The 16204-nt window shown below is 40.4% G+C and overlaps 1 protein-coding gene across 26 annotated transcripts in view; it reads right to left on the bottom strand.

Annotated features, from left to right (window-relative positions):
* Positions 1-1960: 1960 nt before the first annotated feature.
* mbnl1 (muscleblind-like splicing regulator 1) overlaps positions 1961-16204 on the bottom strand; it is a 47106-nt gene continuing 32862 nt past the window's right edge. For 5 of the 26 annotated variants that reach the window (XM_037981969.1, XM_037981970.1, XM_017432505.3 and 2 more), the window contains exons 3-12: positions 12928-13143; positions 12518-12736; positions 11012-11251; positions 9943-9996; positions 8715-8868; positions 7826-7861; positions 7043-7134; positions 6542-6586; positions 5751-5822; positions 1961-5555 (exon numbers count right to left, since the gene is read on the bottom strand). In XM_037981969.1, the coding sequence (XP_037837897.1) occupies positions 5766-5822; positions 6542-6586; positions 7043-7134; positions 7826-7861; positions 8715-8868; positions 9943-9996; positions 11012-11251; positions 12518-12736; positions 12928-13143 (1113 nt within the window). In that variant the 3' untranslated portion in view covers positions 1961-5555; positions 5751-5765. The remainder of the gene's footprint in view (positions 5556-5750; positions 5823-6541; positions 6587-7042; positions 7135-7825; positions 7862-8714; positions 8869-9942; positions 9997-11011; positions 11252-12517; positions 12737-12927; positions 13144-16204) is intronic. The other 21 variants (XM_017432510.3, XM_025009631.2, XM_017432511.3 and 18 more) reach the window with 21 other exon arrangements.

Raw genomic sequence — 16204 nt, 5'->3', positions numbered from 1 at the left:
CGCCCCCCCTCTCTCTCTCTCTCTCTCTCTCACACACACTCACACACTCTGTATGTAGGCCCCAGATCTCCCCTATAGTTACAAACACTTCTACTAACGAGGTCAGCCATTTAGTCGATCATCTGTTTGCCTCTATATTTGGCCAGGATGCTGAGCTCTGCCTGAGCAAACAGGATGAACCTTAAAGCAAGCCTTGAAAATATGATGCTTTACAGGGGCGCCTCCAGAAAGGGTTCAAACAGGTGGCCAAATGGGGCCCGGGGCGGTCACCTTGGACCCCATTAATGTGAGCGACCTCCTAGAAACGTTACAGATTGTCCCACGCCGACTGTGAAAATGTTCTTCCGTCACACGGTGACGCTGTGATCACGATCGCTGTCCAGACGAGCCGTTAATCCGTACAGCGTTTCAACAACACGTACTTCCACCACAGCTGATCAGCCTCAGCCAACACAAAACTGTCTACGACTCAGGTAATGTTACAGATAATGAGCTAAAATTTGGCGCGTAGCGCTAATAGATCATGGGGCGTCACGCGAGATACTCCAGCGTCGCATAAAATTGTGCATCATGTTGTTTTTAACCTCTGGTATTATAATGCATTCCTTCAAGGAAAGCCAGACCTAAGTTGGGTACGGAGATCAAGCAGGCTCTCGGTCACACTTGTGCTTGTCACCAGGCAGGAAAACAGTCAAACCTTACATCGTTCTTTCATTTGCTTCAACTACAATCATGAAAATTGCTGCTGCACTTTGTAACCCGTCTTACCATGAGTGCATGTGGCATGTGTATTTATGTGTATTATGCATGTTCAGCTGCCATTATCCCAGAATGCACTGTGGTGGGTCATCCTGTTACCATCACTGTTCCTCTCCTAAATTCATTTTTATGAAAATAGTTTGCAGCTAAGACCATCTGGCTAGGGTGGTGGTGGTGGTGGTGGTGGTGGTGGTGGTGGTGGGGGGGCGGCCATTACTCCCACCTGATCCCCACCAGTGACTTTTTGATCAAATATCAGTTTCCACTCATGGAGAAAAGCCACACCTGCACATACAGTATATAACATTTATGGAAAATTAAAATAGAAAACCTTTCTCTAACCTTGCCTCCAACCGTTGCCACATATGTCTGCAAATTACCTTCTAAACAAACCTTAAAGATTTTTTGAAGTATGTGTGGAGAATTTGATTTATTTATGAAAGAACCTCTGGCTCATAACAGCGAAGGTAAGTCTAGAAAGAAAATAATGTCGAGTTTCATTAAAAAGATTATAATTATGAGGTTTTTGCTCATGTCAAAGCCAATGGGGTAAGATTTCACTTGCCTGAAGTAAAATCGTTCACAAGCCAAACAAACGCCAGTTAATTCTGAAGGCAAACACAACACACTCTGGAAGAATTAGATATAAAAATAGAATGTATTTCACATCAGAAAAAGCCACAAGTCTTTACTCGTAGAAGCACATGCTGACGGTTCGACCCTGGCCCTCACATTCCCATGAACTTGCAGTAATTGAAAACGTGTGGACCAACCGAACATGTGCAGTGCAAGCAAAAAGAGCGTGAATCTCTGGGGTTGCTGCAGAAAGATTTGGGGAAATCCCTTAAATAAAGAACTGCAGACTGCAACAAAAATGTTTTGCAGGCGTAAAAAAAAAACGTGCTTTTTATGAGGCCAAAAAGAAACTGATTCAGGCCTTTTTGTAGTTATATTGTTCTGTACTGTAAAAGACGCTTTAACTTGCCTAAATTAATCTCACCGTTTTAAAACAAAGTGTTGCCAGTGGGCTCAATCATTCCCCTAAACTCGTTAAAACTAGTCAAGATTTGGTCAGAGTAACTTATAAGAGTACTGATAGGATTACTTCCTATAACGACCTAAGAAAAAGAGAAATAAGTCCATTTTAAAGACATAACTTACACGTCTTAGGTCTCGACAAAACCAAAACACAGAGGCACTGTTGCATGAGCAAATCAAATTGCTTTATTCAGATTTTTTTTGTTGTCGTTTTCATCCATACAGCAAGAGTCAATAATGGCAACATTAAAATGTGCTTAAACAAATCTGGAGACAGAAGAGTACATTATCGTGTGGCAACTGTTAGCAGATACATAACTGGTGGGTGCACTTACAAGTAAAAAGCAGTCAAAGCGAACATGTGCGCCCAGCAGGGAAGAGAGAAAGAGACCTTGGTTGCAGCCAGAAGATTAAAAAGTCTGGTTTGGAGGGAAGGGGGGGGGGGAGAAAAAAATGGTGCTTTGGTTCTGTAGCGACTATACAAAGCAGCCTCGAGTGAGAAACATACTGACACAGACTTTTTACATTCATCGGTATGGACTGATTCGCCGCATTTGGTGTGAAGAGCCTTCACCTGCTGAGTGCACAGCTACGAAAGCAGAAGCAACTGCTTTGTGAGTTAGTGGGGACTGTAAATTCACTATCTGAACATAACATCTGGGGTGGACAAGTGCTAATATGTTATTTTATCTTTAAAGAACATGTTTGCTCGGAAACACTTCAGTAAGACGACTTGTTTTTAAGGTATTATTTCTCCACGCTGTGGATGTTATCTACGGCATGAATAACCTGGAACAAACAAACTGAAGAAGTACTGTGGATTCTGTAATCTGAAGGTTTTTTTTGTCTTTCCCTATATATCTACACAGCGTCTTTTGTTTTCATGCAGTCAAATCAAACTATAATAGATCTTTTTTTCCTTTTTTTTATTAAATCCATGGGTGAGCAGCACTATAAATAGACCAATTCCAATAAATGATACATGGATCTTACTGTGTATGTTATCCTATGAAAGGCAGAGTTAGCATGACATGGGGATATCTACTCCCTTGCAACATTCCCTGGCGTTATAAGCCACCTATAAAATAAGACAAAAAAGCGCAGCGCTTTCTCTGAATGCATTGGCCAAAAAAACTAGTGCCCTTCTTTGCAAGCAAAATTTAGCTGGTCTTCTAATTTAAGAATTTAAATTAATCTAACAAAATTCCTTATAATTATAGATCTTTTTTTTTTATTCAAAATAATATCTCAATATGATACACTTTTTTTTTTTCTCTGTTCATTTTTACTATATACAGAAGTGCAAAAAGTTAACCTTCGTCCCTTAGGTTAGAACTCATGATCTGCAGCATTTCCGACTCCTCCTCAGCGGAGAAGTCCTCGCTTTCTCGCTCCGAATCTCACCGAACATCGACATCCCTCTCACTGCTCGTTTTGGCCTGACATTCAGGGCAAACTTAATATTCAAACAAAACCAAAAAAAAAGTACATATCTCCTTGAAATGGATACAGTAGAAAATAATTTGTACTCTAAAACATGGATAGCCTATATTTCAATACAATATAGTATTTTCAAACATGACACAGACATTTTACAAGGAAATCTTTAAGTTTCTCATACACCCAGAGGAGCTGCTGCGGCAGCAGTTGAGCTGATCTCGCTCCTCGTATCAAAACTTTTCCTCATCGATAGAATAATCTGACAGTAAGAGATCAACTGAGTGAAACATCCAGCTATATGAACGAAGTGAATATTTAACACATTATCCTTTATATGGTTTGAAAAACTTATGAATGTCATACTATCTTAACACCTACAACGACTATATGAATGTTGTCAAGTAATATTATAGTAAGGCAAAAAAAACCAAACAAAAAAAAACAAACAAAAAAAGTTAAATCTAAAACTACGCATCTCAAATAGATTCAAATCCTTAAGTAGTATATAACACGTAAATTCAATGAAATTTCAGAGAGTAATTAATTCTTTTACAGAGAGAAAACAAAAGGTGGAAAGCGGTCTGTGAGAACTGTCAAACATCATTGGCTTTTTTCTTTTTGTTTTACCTGCACGGTGATTGAAAAGACATTTGATCGGGCTCGGACCCATTAATTGTAATCTAAGGCTTCGTTAGTCACGAAAAACAATCAGTTAAGATGAAATACACGCGTCTTGAAAAACACAAAAAGGGAAACAATCATGAAACACACAGAAAAAATCAAAGACTATACACACGTTTTCCTTAATTGTTTAAGCCTCTTTGGAGAGGTTTCTAAAATCTAAAATGAATAAGACTTAAGAGAAGAAAAAACAAAAAAAACAAAACAAAACTGTGCTTTGGTTTTCTATAGTCAGATGTACAAGCTGATTAAAACCTCCATTTTTCTTTTTACTTAAAATATAAATGAGAACACATTGTATTTCTTGTAAGAAATGAGGGTTGATTCGGGATGGATTGGGGAAATAAAACAGGGTGACGGGACAAATTCAAGTGCACATGTGGTTTGAATGACCTAATAGACCTTTGGGTCTGCTGTTTCAAATTTCCCATCAACACACGGCTCAGAACTGCTTCTTGGAGACACAGTTTTCGAGCTGCTCCTATTTAAAAAGGAGGGGGGGGGGCACGGTAACAGCAACGCCAACCGAAGCGAAGCTACACCCGCTTTAGAGCCGACGGATTCGCAACTTCATCCGGACTAAAACGACAACACTAGTTTCTTAAAAGAGGTATGAGAAACCTTAGAAAAACCCTCAATGATTCTGATTAAAAACTTAACAGTCAAAGTAATTTGGTAAAAAAAACAAACACTTTTTTTAAAACAAATTATTTTTGAAAAAACAAACAAAACAAACAAAAAAAAGTATTAAAAAAACACTCACAATGAATAATCTGAAAACAAATCAATACAAAAAAAAGAGCCATACAAAACTTTTACCTTCGGTAAACAAATAACACTGCTGAGATAACACTCTGGTTTGTTTTTTTTTTTAAATTTAGCTGTATGGCCTTGATGGCACGAGACAAGGTGAGAGAAGCTAGCCTGGCTGTGCTTTCAAGGTACACAGGTATGTTGGTTTACCCAGAACATTCATATGTCCAAGACCCTCATTTCAACATCTAGTTTCACTAGTCCCCGTAACATACAATACTGTACATGCCTATTGCATTTGGCAACGAAAACAAAAATTCCGATATTATTATTATTGTGCCTTTCAGGTTTCAATTAAATTCAAGGTGCATATTTGTGTTTCTCTTGTAAACTATGAAATATGGCTATCAATTAAAAGAAATAAAGCGGAAAACAAAACTAGAAAAAGGAAAATGAAAAAGAAAAGCTCTTGGTCTTCTAACGTACCAGCACTTGATGTTTGTCTCATGTAACGACGCTCTGGACCTTCTGTGCATGCGGTGATGATAAATGAGCAGAACAGACTGAGTGCTATGATTCAGTTAGACACAGAGGTATCGTGTGAACGTTTCCCACCGACCCCGGCGCCGTGTTATCCTCTTCTTCTTCTTCTCTCGGCTGGACGTTGAATTTGACAGCAAATTCTTCTGGATATTGATATGTGGGAAGATGGCACAGGTCACATGTTGTACCCTTGATGTTTACGCGTGTGACGAGACCACTGTTGTGGGCAGGCTAAGAGATGGCACACCCTCCTTTGTCCCATTGCTTGACATTCTGAAGGTTACATACATAAAGGCTTAACTCTTTTTGGCTTGGACGGTGCCAGCACACATTCATTTGATCTGGAAGAGACGATGGAGTTAAATTAAGAAAGCTAATCGAAAAGTTTAGGGACTTAAAGGATAAGACAAATAGCACTCTGCGAGGACAGGGATTAACTAAAATGTCAGCCATAGCTAACATGAGTCACACAGAAAATAAAAACCCAACAACTTGTAATAAATAAAGGGAAGAAAAAGACTGAAATAGAAACTCACTGTTCTTGAGAGGAACTACATTTGAGTCAAGTACTTGTGACTACTCAGATGATCTGCAGATATTATTGGAATCTGGGGAATAGAAAACAGACATCAAATGAGGCATGCTAAACCGAAAGCACACGAAACGGGCGCTGGCCTCAGAACAAACAAAGATCAGCAGAATTTAACCACATCCTCTCACAATAAGATGCGTTCTTTGCTGCAAAGGGACAAAGATGAGAAGATAGAATGAGCGATTTGGCTATCGTTGGGGCACAGCTGATTCAGGTGTCGTACAAAAGAGAGACATTAGAATCAACACACACTTGTGGGTAGCGGGGAGGGGGGGAGGGGGGGAGGATGGTTTAAAGGAAGGGGAAAGATGAGGGGGCGGACGGGAAACTGTCAGTTAGGTGGCTTCCCCCATGCAAATCTAAGTCCTCCATGTTGTTGACCTGCACAGCTCGGTAAAATGTAGAAAACTGGTTCTGGTGATGTGTCGATTCACCCTAACTTCTTTTTTTTTGCACAATAAATAGTAGCTAGGTGATAAGAATGTGTGCAAATCTTCGTTAAAATTTGGATTTGGAACTTTTCTGACGTTAATATGAGGACATCCAGCTTCTGAACGAAAAGGAACATGACTTAAGCTTTGCTTTATGAGCTGGAAGCTGCTGCAAAAAACAGAAGACAAAAAACCCCCCCAAAAAAGTAAGCCAAGCAGCAGAGGGCAAAGATAGCGACTGTTGCACAAGCTGTGCAAATGGCTCTAAAAATACAATTTTTAAAAAGAACTACCTCATACATACCAATTGCATGTATTCGTTGGTAGTCAACTTTGATAAGGAAGAGTCCTCAAAATGGGAAAGGACAAAAATCAGGGTTACAACGAGGACACACATTAAATACACATTAGATAGTGCTCATAGGTAAAACTGGAGTATGTTGAGAATAACTTGTTGTAATGTGGCAAAGACATTTCAAACGGCATGTTGGACTCTAGTGTAGGCCAACAAGAGGAGTACTGCTCTCTACAAAACCCAGCCCTCGTAAGACACACACATTCCAACTTTGTCAATGTGCACTGAAAGACAAGGAGAGGGAGGGAGAGAGACAGAACTAGATAGATAGATAGATAGATAGATGGATAGATAGATAGATAGATAGATAGATAGATAGATGGATAGATAGATAGATAGATAGATAGATAGATAGATAGATAGATAGATAGATAGATAGATAGATAGATAGATAGATAGATAGATAGATAGATAGATAGATAGATGAAGTGAGGTGGCAGAGGTGCAAACCTGATTGGTGGAGGCAGTTGCGAAGGGAACACTTGTGGCAGATGTAGTGGCTGCAGACACAGTGGCTGGAGTACCACCGTGCATCATGGGAACTTTTTTGGAGGGAAAATCACGTAAGCATAAATACTTAGAGGAGCAGAGGAGCCACAGACATACCAGGCAAACGAAAAAAGAAAAAAAAAAAAAGAAGAAGAAGAAACATGAAAGGGATTGGATTTAACTTGTTCCCCTGCTCCCCTCTGAAGTTGCCAATAAGAGTCTTGTTGTTCGCACCGGCTCTGCCGTCTTGATAAAAAGACCAGATGAAAACTATTTTTAAAAGTTTCCACTAAATAAACATGACAAACAACAATGCCGTCATGAGTCTTAGGAATGAAGTATTTGTGTCAGGGGGAGATAAGAGGGCAAGCTATAATTAAACCCCTTTACTAGTTTTTAATGTTTTCCAAAGGCATCAGGTTAGATCAGCCAAAACAAGTTCAGAACAAGCACGAGACTGAGAGTGTTCAAGCAGTTTACAGATAGATACACAGAGAAACTAACAAAACATGGATCAGTTCAGCTGACACTGTAATCAACAACAGATCATTAACAAAATCAAATGGCACAATATTTGTCTTTTCTTTTGTTTTTACAACTAAAACAGTGACTTCTATGTCGCAAAAAAGCATAAGTTAGCTAGAAAAACAGCACAAAAGATTTTACTGGACAGTTGGATTTTGATGATCAGTGACTTAGAGACATGATGTTACAAAGAACTGAAGAAGGAAAGCTGGAACCTACCAACGCTGGCTGCAGGTGTCATGCACAAAATTGAGCCTGCCCATCATGCAGTGTAACAGGAAGTAGATTGGGTAGGGGAGAGAAATCAAAACAGCCCATCACAAGATTCATTAGGGTGAGGGAGAGATAATGTGAGGGGGAGGGGGGGAAAAAAAGGTTAATATTTATTGGACACAGACATCAGTGAGTGGAGAGCTGAAGTGGTGAACTCATCACAGAGCAGGTGTGTTAAGAGTCTGAACCGAGAGTTGTGTCTACAGTGTAACGCACACGAGTTGTTATTTTACTAACAGCAACGGGAGGGTTACTGATTTAACTACTGAGCGTTAAACATCGTGTTCGGAGGAGGAGGTGTGTGCAGAAACCCGACTCTTTAGCTGCTGTTTGTCATCAATCTGAGGCACAAGATATCATTTCTGAAAGAATCAAACTCCATTGGTTCAAACCCAAAACAAAGCCCCCAAACCAGTGAGTGATCACGCTGAAGACAATTTCATTTAACTTTTTTAGTCGTCTGAAAAGTAAACCATAGCATCTACTGTACGTTGCTAATTGTATTAAGGAAATTAGAAGGCAGAGAGAAATTCAAACCCCATTTAATTTCTTGAGGCCATGCAATGCCATACAAAGCATAAAGCATAATTTCTGAAGCATTTTTGCTTAAACTACATTAAATCACATTGCACATGTAAAATCTTTAGCTTCTATTTGCCCAGAGTGGTTATTTCTCTTTAAAGAAAACAAAACAAAACAAAAACAAAGGTTGAACAATATATATTGAAAGTGTGCTGTTCTGCAATCTAACCCTCTGCCAAACCCCAGCCAAGCACGGAGCCAGGTTAGACTGATCCAGCTATCATCCACGGGCTGGTTGCTTTGGGAGCCATACCTGATGGGAGGAAAGCAGCCTGCTGCTGAAACTGCATGCTGGCCAGGGCCTGTTGGTACTGGAGCATGCCGGTGTTAAACATGGCAGTGGCCCCGTTGGCCTTCTCCAGGGCTGCCCGCTTTGGGAGGGGAGCCATGACACTAGGGGTGATGCCCTGCCCATCCAGAGGGGAGGGAGGTTTCGGTGAAGAAGGAAACAGAAAATAAAAAAATAAAATAAAATAGCAGAGACAGAAAGTGGTGTGTGGAATAGAGAGAGAGAGGGTGTGTTAGAGAGGCAAAAACAGGAAAGAAAACAAAAAAAGGTACATACGTTAGAGGGCGTCAGAGTCACAACATTTTTTGTGTGTACAACAATATCAATGTCATATCATCAGTAGCAAGCAAGCAGCAATCTGACACAATTACTACACAAGCAGGAGCATGATGCCTACTGGAGCTATTGCTGACAGGCATTTATATATTAATCTTTTAAAACTTATTAACTTTGCACTCCTAGGGCTGACTAATAAGCAAGCATTAACTTTTAAAACAATGAGGCCGCTTACAAGGTGGAACAGGTAATAAGCACAGAGAGAGGGAGGCTGCACTGCTAGCTCCATGATAAAACTGTGTAAGCCATGTTTAAGTGATGGTTCACTCTTGGGGGAGGAAAACAAAAAAAATGTCAAAAATGGTTTAAAGCCAAGAGAGATGAGATTTGGGGATTTGGTCTTGGCATTAGACCATTCTTGAGGTCTGAGTTTCTATGGAGATCTGGAGATGAGTGAACTATCATTTGAACTGTGATAACCTGTTACGGTGGGATCGCTCCTTTATGGTTACAGAGACTTTTTTTTCCTCTTAGCCCCACCCATATTTATTATGACATGCAATAAGAACAGACATGCACACATTTGATTGAGCTGCTCCACAATACTAACATTTAGACAGAAGACTGAAGCCATGCCACCACCATTGAAGCTCTACTTCCCTAGCCCTCGCTAACTACTGTTAAATAGGCTGCATGTGATGAACTGATTGTGGCTCCTTGGCACTATATTTTTAATTTTTTTTTATTTTTTGGTAACTTGAGCTTCGAAAGGCCACGACCATTTTATCACAAGCAGGAGAAAAAGAACAGACATTGCACTGAGACAAACACGTGTAGCTAAGTAATCTTTGGTTAAAACACTGCTGTACAACAAAGCCACATGCATGCCAAGCTAAAAGGTGAAAGGTCATAGTACCAGGTCAAAGGTTGTGTCGAGGGGTCGCTTCAGTGATTTGACAGCCGACTGAGTCTTAATTAGCAGGCAGCGAGCACATGATGGCAATGGGCCAATGGGGTTCAAGCGCATTAACATAAACCAGCAAGCAGAGGTGCATCATGGGGGCAGCAGTGCAGTTTTGGGTATAGGTGAGAAAAAACAAAACAAATAAAAAAAACAAATCATTGGAATGCAGTATACAAGGGGGATAACAAGGCTAAGGCATGCACAGTGTGGACACTAGCTCTTCTACTCAACAGTTAAATGATCATCAAGGAGGAAAACAATAACTACCGCTCTACATTGATTATTCTCACACGAGAATAAATGAAAACAGCAACAAAGAAAGATTATTCAGTCGTTACTTTGAGTGAGTCTCAGCAAATGGACAGCAGACTATATAGGAGCACATTTCACAAGTTTCACTGTGCATTTTGCAGTCAGGTTCACGTTACAAAGATTCACCCACAAGCCCTGTGTTTCACTGCGTCACTAAAAGCAGATACAAATAACTGGGATCAATAGACAAGTGCGGCTGCACTGGTGTATTCAGTGACAGCGTTACCGCAGGAAACGACTGTAAGCACAATGAATCTTTTTTTTTTTTAAATGTCAAGAGGAAGAGAAGTTATAGATAGGAAGAACAGAAACAATAGAGTCATAAATGAAGTCAGAGAGGAAGAAGAAACTGGACTATGTTTGTAGTCTGAGAACAGATGAACAAAACGCTAAATTTGTTTGTAGAATTAGGAAGAAAAACACTTGACATGTCAGCAGTCGTGGTCACGGTGTACTGTTATCTGACCCTTCTTCATGCCGTCCTGCCCTGAACAGATTTTACCCCAAACCAACATGCAGACTTTTTCTTTTTTAAATTTGGCAAAAGCAGAACTTCAAATGTCATTCAGAACCAATCCTGTAGGTGAGACAAACCTGGGCGTAATCTAATGTGGTTAGCCCTAATGCGAATTTCAAATTTCACAAGACGGTACCTCGGCCTGTTGTCTTGGCTTAAATGAGTGTGACCTGACTAATAAAAACTGCTCACCATGGCTGCGGCTGCTGTGGCCTGGTTCACCTGATGCTGGGTGGCCTTAATTTTGGCCTGCAGATGTGCCGGTGGGTGAAAGTACTTGCACTTTTCCCTGGAGCACCGACCCTTGATGTAGTCCATGCATACGGTGACGGTGTTGTCATTGGTGTCGATCATGGTGCTGTCTGCGGGGTGAGCGAAGCGACACTCGCCTTCGCCCCGAGCACAGTTTCCTCTCTGATACTCCCGACACACCTAGAAACGGAGGGAAGAGTATAACAGGTTACCCCACGAATAGGGTTACACACTGAGCTGAAACATGTTTTGATTTGTATATAGTTTTAATTTCAGCAGAACTAATCAATGTTTTACTAAGTCATTAGGATGAAAGAAAAATGTTTCATTAACATAGATAGCACAATTAAAAAAACATTCAAATAAAATAGAATAAAAGTCTAAAAATAAAAACTATTTAAACAAAAGCAAGATGCAATACAAGCAACAAGTCAAAAACAATAAAACTTACACAGAAAGAGCATATTAAATTGAGTACCACTCAAACAGATCAATAAATCTGATAAAAAATAATGACTTTAAAAGACATAAATATGGTAAACTTCCTGTTTAACCATAACTGGTTATAAGGTTCTGAACTGCATCCATAAAACCTCTGCTAAAACACTACTAACAATGTGCTGATTACATATTTCTTCGGTATGAACGACTGAGATGTGACTGAGGGTAAATCCCCCAAAATACTTGTCAGGTCTGCAGAGGAGACAGCAGAGGGCAGCACCTTCTCTCCGATTCGAGCTATCTGAGCTTTTTCCGGCTATGAGCTAGTCCAACTTTGCAGTATATGGCTGCATTTGCAGCTGATTCTGAATAGAAGTAATACAAAATATAATAAAATACAGTAGATTGCTCTTCTGCTGTGGCAACAGAAAAATTTTGGTGTATATTTTTTATCTTTAAAGGGTTAATAAAAACAAACAAAATTTTTTTTTTTGCTGCTGTTTTGCTTTAATTTCAGCTGTGGAAACTGTGATGCTTTTTCCAATCAAATGAACAGTAATAAAGATTCAAACTTCCTGCTGATGAACGTGTCATGGGATTTTCGTGATGTGTGTGCATCTGTTGTTGTACAAACAATAAACTCTACTGAAACAACAACTCTTACTATAAAACAGATGTTAAATTATGATTGAAGTTAAACAATGATAACATATGAGTCATGAGCTTTTTTCTCCCATCTTTGATTACACTTAAACCTGTACACCTGCATTAATATTACAGTTCAAGTTTAATTACATAAAAAGATGACATCATCCCTGACAACCTTTACCATTCATAAAATTCATTTTTTTATATTTAAATCCACTCGGACTAATGGGTAAAAAAAAAAAAAAAAAGAGTTGTTTGAGTTTGGATCCTTGTTGGGAGGAAGCGTCTGAATCTTCATTACACAAACATCCACACACCAAAATAAAAATGGGCTGTTCCCATTAGTTTGTTTGTTACCTCAAGTCTGTCTGTTCTCAGAAGCTTCTGGGCTGCAGCAGCGTTGGGGACCTGGCTGACGGTGGGGCTGGAGGCCATGAGGACGGGGGTGCTGGGCAGGATCTCCGGTGGCATCAGGCTTGGAGACACAGGGCTCAGGTAGGGATTAAAGGCTGCAGCTGCAGCAGCTGCTGCTGCGCTGGCGTTAGTAGCCAGGCCTGGTGTCACCGGAAATATGGGCTAGAGGCAGAAAGAAGAAAAGAAGAAAATATAGGGCAGTGGATAAAATGTCTGCACAATCCCTAAGAATTCTAGATGAGGGAGAAAAAAAAAGAGAAAAACTAACAAAAAGAAGAGTCTGATCAGCTGAAAGGGCAACACGAAGAGAAAGAGCTGTCTAAATGTGAGTTTTTAAATATATGTGGTCTCACCATGGACAGCAGCTCGGGTGTGATCATACGTGTGTGTCCTCTCACCATAGGGGGTAGCTGCGTGCCGGGCATCATGGCGTTGGCGAGCTGCATCTGCTGGGCCAGCATGGCCATATTCTTCTGCTGGATCAGATTGTTCCTGCCATTGATCTCCAGCTGGGTCTTTAGATGGGGAGGGGGGTGCAGGTACTTGCAGTTCTCCCTGGAACAACGGCCCTGAGAGAAAAAAAAAAGAGAGAAGTGAGAAGTGCATTTTATTTTTAATATCAGTGTCAGCGAGGTATTCGAAAACAACCAGCCAAGTTCCCGAGGAAGTTTATATGCCTCTATGAACAACAATGTTTGATTATAGGATAAATACCAGTGAAACCAATCATTTAAATGAGCTTTGACTGTATTTTGTGCTTCTTGTTTAATTGCTAATATCTACATGTTAATGTCTCAAGGAATATATCTGCCAAACATCAACATGCCATGTCATCACTGTGGGCATGCTGGCTTCACACTTTGAGTAAAAACATCTCTTAAATGCAACATTAACTGAAAATACGATAAATCTTTGGGCGGATCATGTGTTGTAAAAGACATGCGATACTCTGTTTTCAATGTCAGACTGTCAAATTTCCATTAGGTCTGGGCTCAGTCCATCACTAATTGTTAACGACTTGCTATTTTGGTCAGCCTCAGCTGGGACATGTGTGCACGTATGTCCCCTTGCCCCAGGGGGTCAGGACTGATACTGCCGTGCTTGTCTCCAGACTTTTAAGTTTAGCTACATTACATGTCTAAGTGACACTAAAAATATTGTGCACTCATATGATCGGCCTGTATTTTATCCGGAGTCGTTCAGAGGTCACACATCAAACCGTCTGAATAATTATTTAAGACAGGTATCACTTTCTGCTGCCCGCTGCATGTATAATCTTATACTTTCAGTTCAGGGAGTTGTCCTGCCAGAAGTTTTGACGCAGACGGGTTTACATGCTAGTGCCAGCGAAAGAGCACGCTCGTTGGGATTGTGTTCTAATAACAAATGGCAGATACACGGAGCACAAACGCGAAAAATGTGCACACAAACATGTCCACGACGCAAGAAAGACGAGGAGCTCCTTTCAGCCTGGTGGTACAGCTGATCTGACTGTGGCATCTATGCTTTCTCTTGCTGACAGAGTTGACCTCAGTGGGATTCATCTCATACTCTGACCTGACCGTATTCCCCCCTTTCATCTCCGTTACTTTCGCTGACACCTGAGAACCAAACAGGTGCCAGGAAACGAGGAAGGAATCTTAAAAGAAGAGCAAAGGAAAAGATTTTTCCAACATATTTTTGGTTTTGTTCACTTGTTTGAAGCTGCCATTTCAAGTTCTAGGTTTATTTAGGATGGTAATGCAGATTGTGCAGCTAACGAAAAGCTCTATAGGCAGTCGGTGTGATTTTCTGCACAGTTTGATTAGGAAAATACAATCGGAAGGGTTTGTTTCCAAATAAAATCTTTGATTAAACTAGTTAGTAGAAGTTTTCAACAGGTGCCAGATTGTCAGGTTAATATGGAAAGCATTAGAATCCATGAACTAAAATGTGTTTCTTTTACCTTGAGACAGACTGCCATCCTAATTTAATAAATAAAATGTGTTTGCACAACTTTGAATTCACTGGTATGGAAAATGTCAGTGTGATGTTAAAGCAAAACTCAAGTGGCAGATAACTTGCCATGCTTAAATAACAACCATCATATAAGTTGTTCCTTCGTCAGCAACTTTGCTAAGAATCATTTTTACAGGTTTTAGGACAGAAAAATCAGCTAAGTGTATCTAAACAGGAGCATATGTGCATATTTAACTTTTAAAACATTACCAATGCTTTCCTAAAATCAGCCAAGCATTTAAAAAAAATAAAAGATTTTCTTTGTTTCAGTTTCAAATATGATGAACTCAACTGATATCATAGCACATACTAAATCAACACTTTAACATAAGAAAGCAGTGTATTAACTTCCAAAAGTGTATGTTTGTCTTACAAACTTTATTTTACAAACATGTGACTTGAAAGGCTAGTTTCAATGATTACATTTCCATGTTTATATATGACATGTAGAGGCAGACAGTCGAGCAGTGTCGTCGATTTAAACTAAATTGACTTTTAGAATAATTCAGACACCACATGCTGAGGCATGACAGTGGAGGGCGGGGGGCGGTGGGGTTAAAAAAAGAGTCGGGAGAAGGAAAATAGTAGCAGTCCAATGAGTGACAATGATAACTAGTGAGGGGTGGAAAGTGTGGGTGTAATTTTAGTGTGTGCGAGTGTGTGTGGGCATCAAGGGGGGGCAGCCATAAAGTCAGAAAAGATCATGTTGCAATCACCCCGTATGACCCCCCGCAGCTCACCGCAGGATTACTGCCTTCAGCCGGGGAAATGCACGTGTCAGAAGAATCAGGTTTTTTTTTATTATTATTTTGAGCAGCTATACATGTTTCTAGCCAAAACCTTTAAATCAAACGCCTGCTACCAGCACTGGTAGCCATTTTGAATTACAAAAAAAAAAAAAAAAAAGAAGACAAGTCAGGTCCCAGAAGAGGAAACGTCAGCCTGCATGAGGAGAACGAGAGACGGAGCGAGAGCCATGGTGCCTGTGTAGCGAGCGGGAGGCTGTGTCAGGGAAATTTTAGAAGTTGCAGGAGAAGAAGTGATAAGTGGGGGGCTGTCAAATGCAAGGGGGGCGATAGGAAGAAATGGAGATGCGGGCAGAGCAGACAGGAAGACGTCGCCTCTCACATCATGTTTGTGTCTGTTATTGCAACATCGGCGGCCTTGAGGAGCAGCTACAGATGGTGTCCACGGCAACAGAGCAGCCAGCTACAGCGCTTCGATACTCGGATTCTGCCTGATCACCAGCAGACAGCGACAGTCACTCCCCCAAAAAAATAAAAAATAAATCACTATGAGCCCTGTAGCCATAATTAGCTCAACTGCATCTGTATCTGTACGCCACCACAATTTGTTCGACGTCTGGGCTCTTTTTTTGTGGCTTTGCTGTTAAATGTGTTACGCTGGGCCACTGAAAGCCTCAGGGCACATTGTGAAAATGATGATAATAACGAGAATGGGGAGGATAAATAAGCAGATTTCTGCTCACCGAACGGCAGAAATGATAAATAAAGCAACCAAATTAGCAACTTAATAATGAATCAGCAACAACACTGTGTTACTCTCAGGAGTCAGAGCAGCAAGGAGGAGCTACATATTTATCGTCATCATCCAAAGTGTTTCAGGAAGGCT

Source organism: Kryptolebias marmoratus, linkage group LG20 (assembly GCF_001649575.2).
Source record: "Kryptolebias marmoratus isolate JLee-2015 linkage group LG20, ASM164957v2, whole genome shotgun sequence".
Lineage (NCBI taxonomy): Eukaryota > Metazoa > Chordata > Actinopteri > Cyprinodontiformes > Rivulidae > Kryptolebias > Kryptolebias marmoratus.
This window is presented reverse-complemented; position numbering and strand designations above follow the sequence as displayed.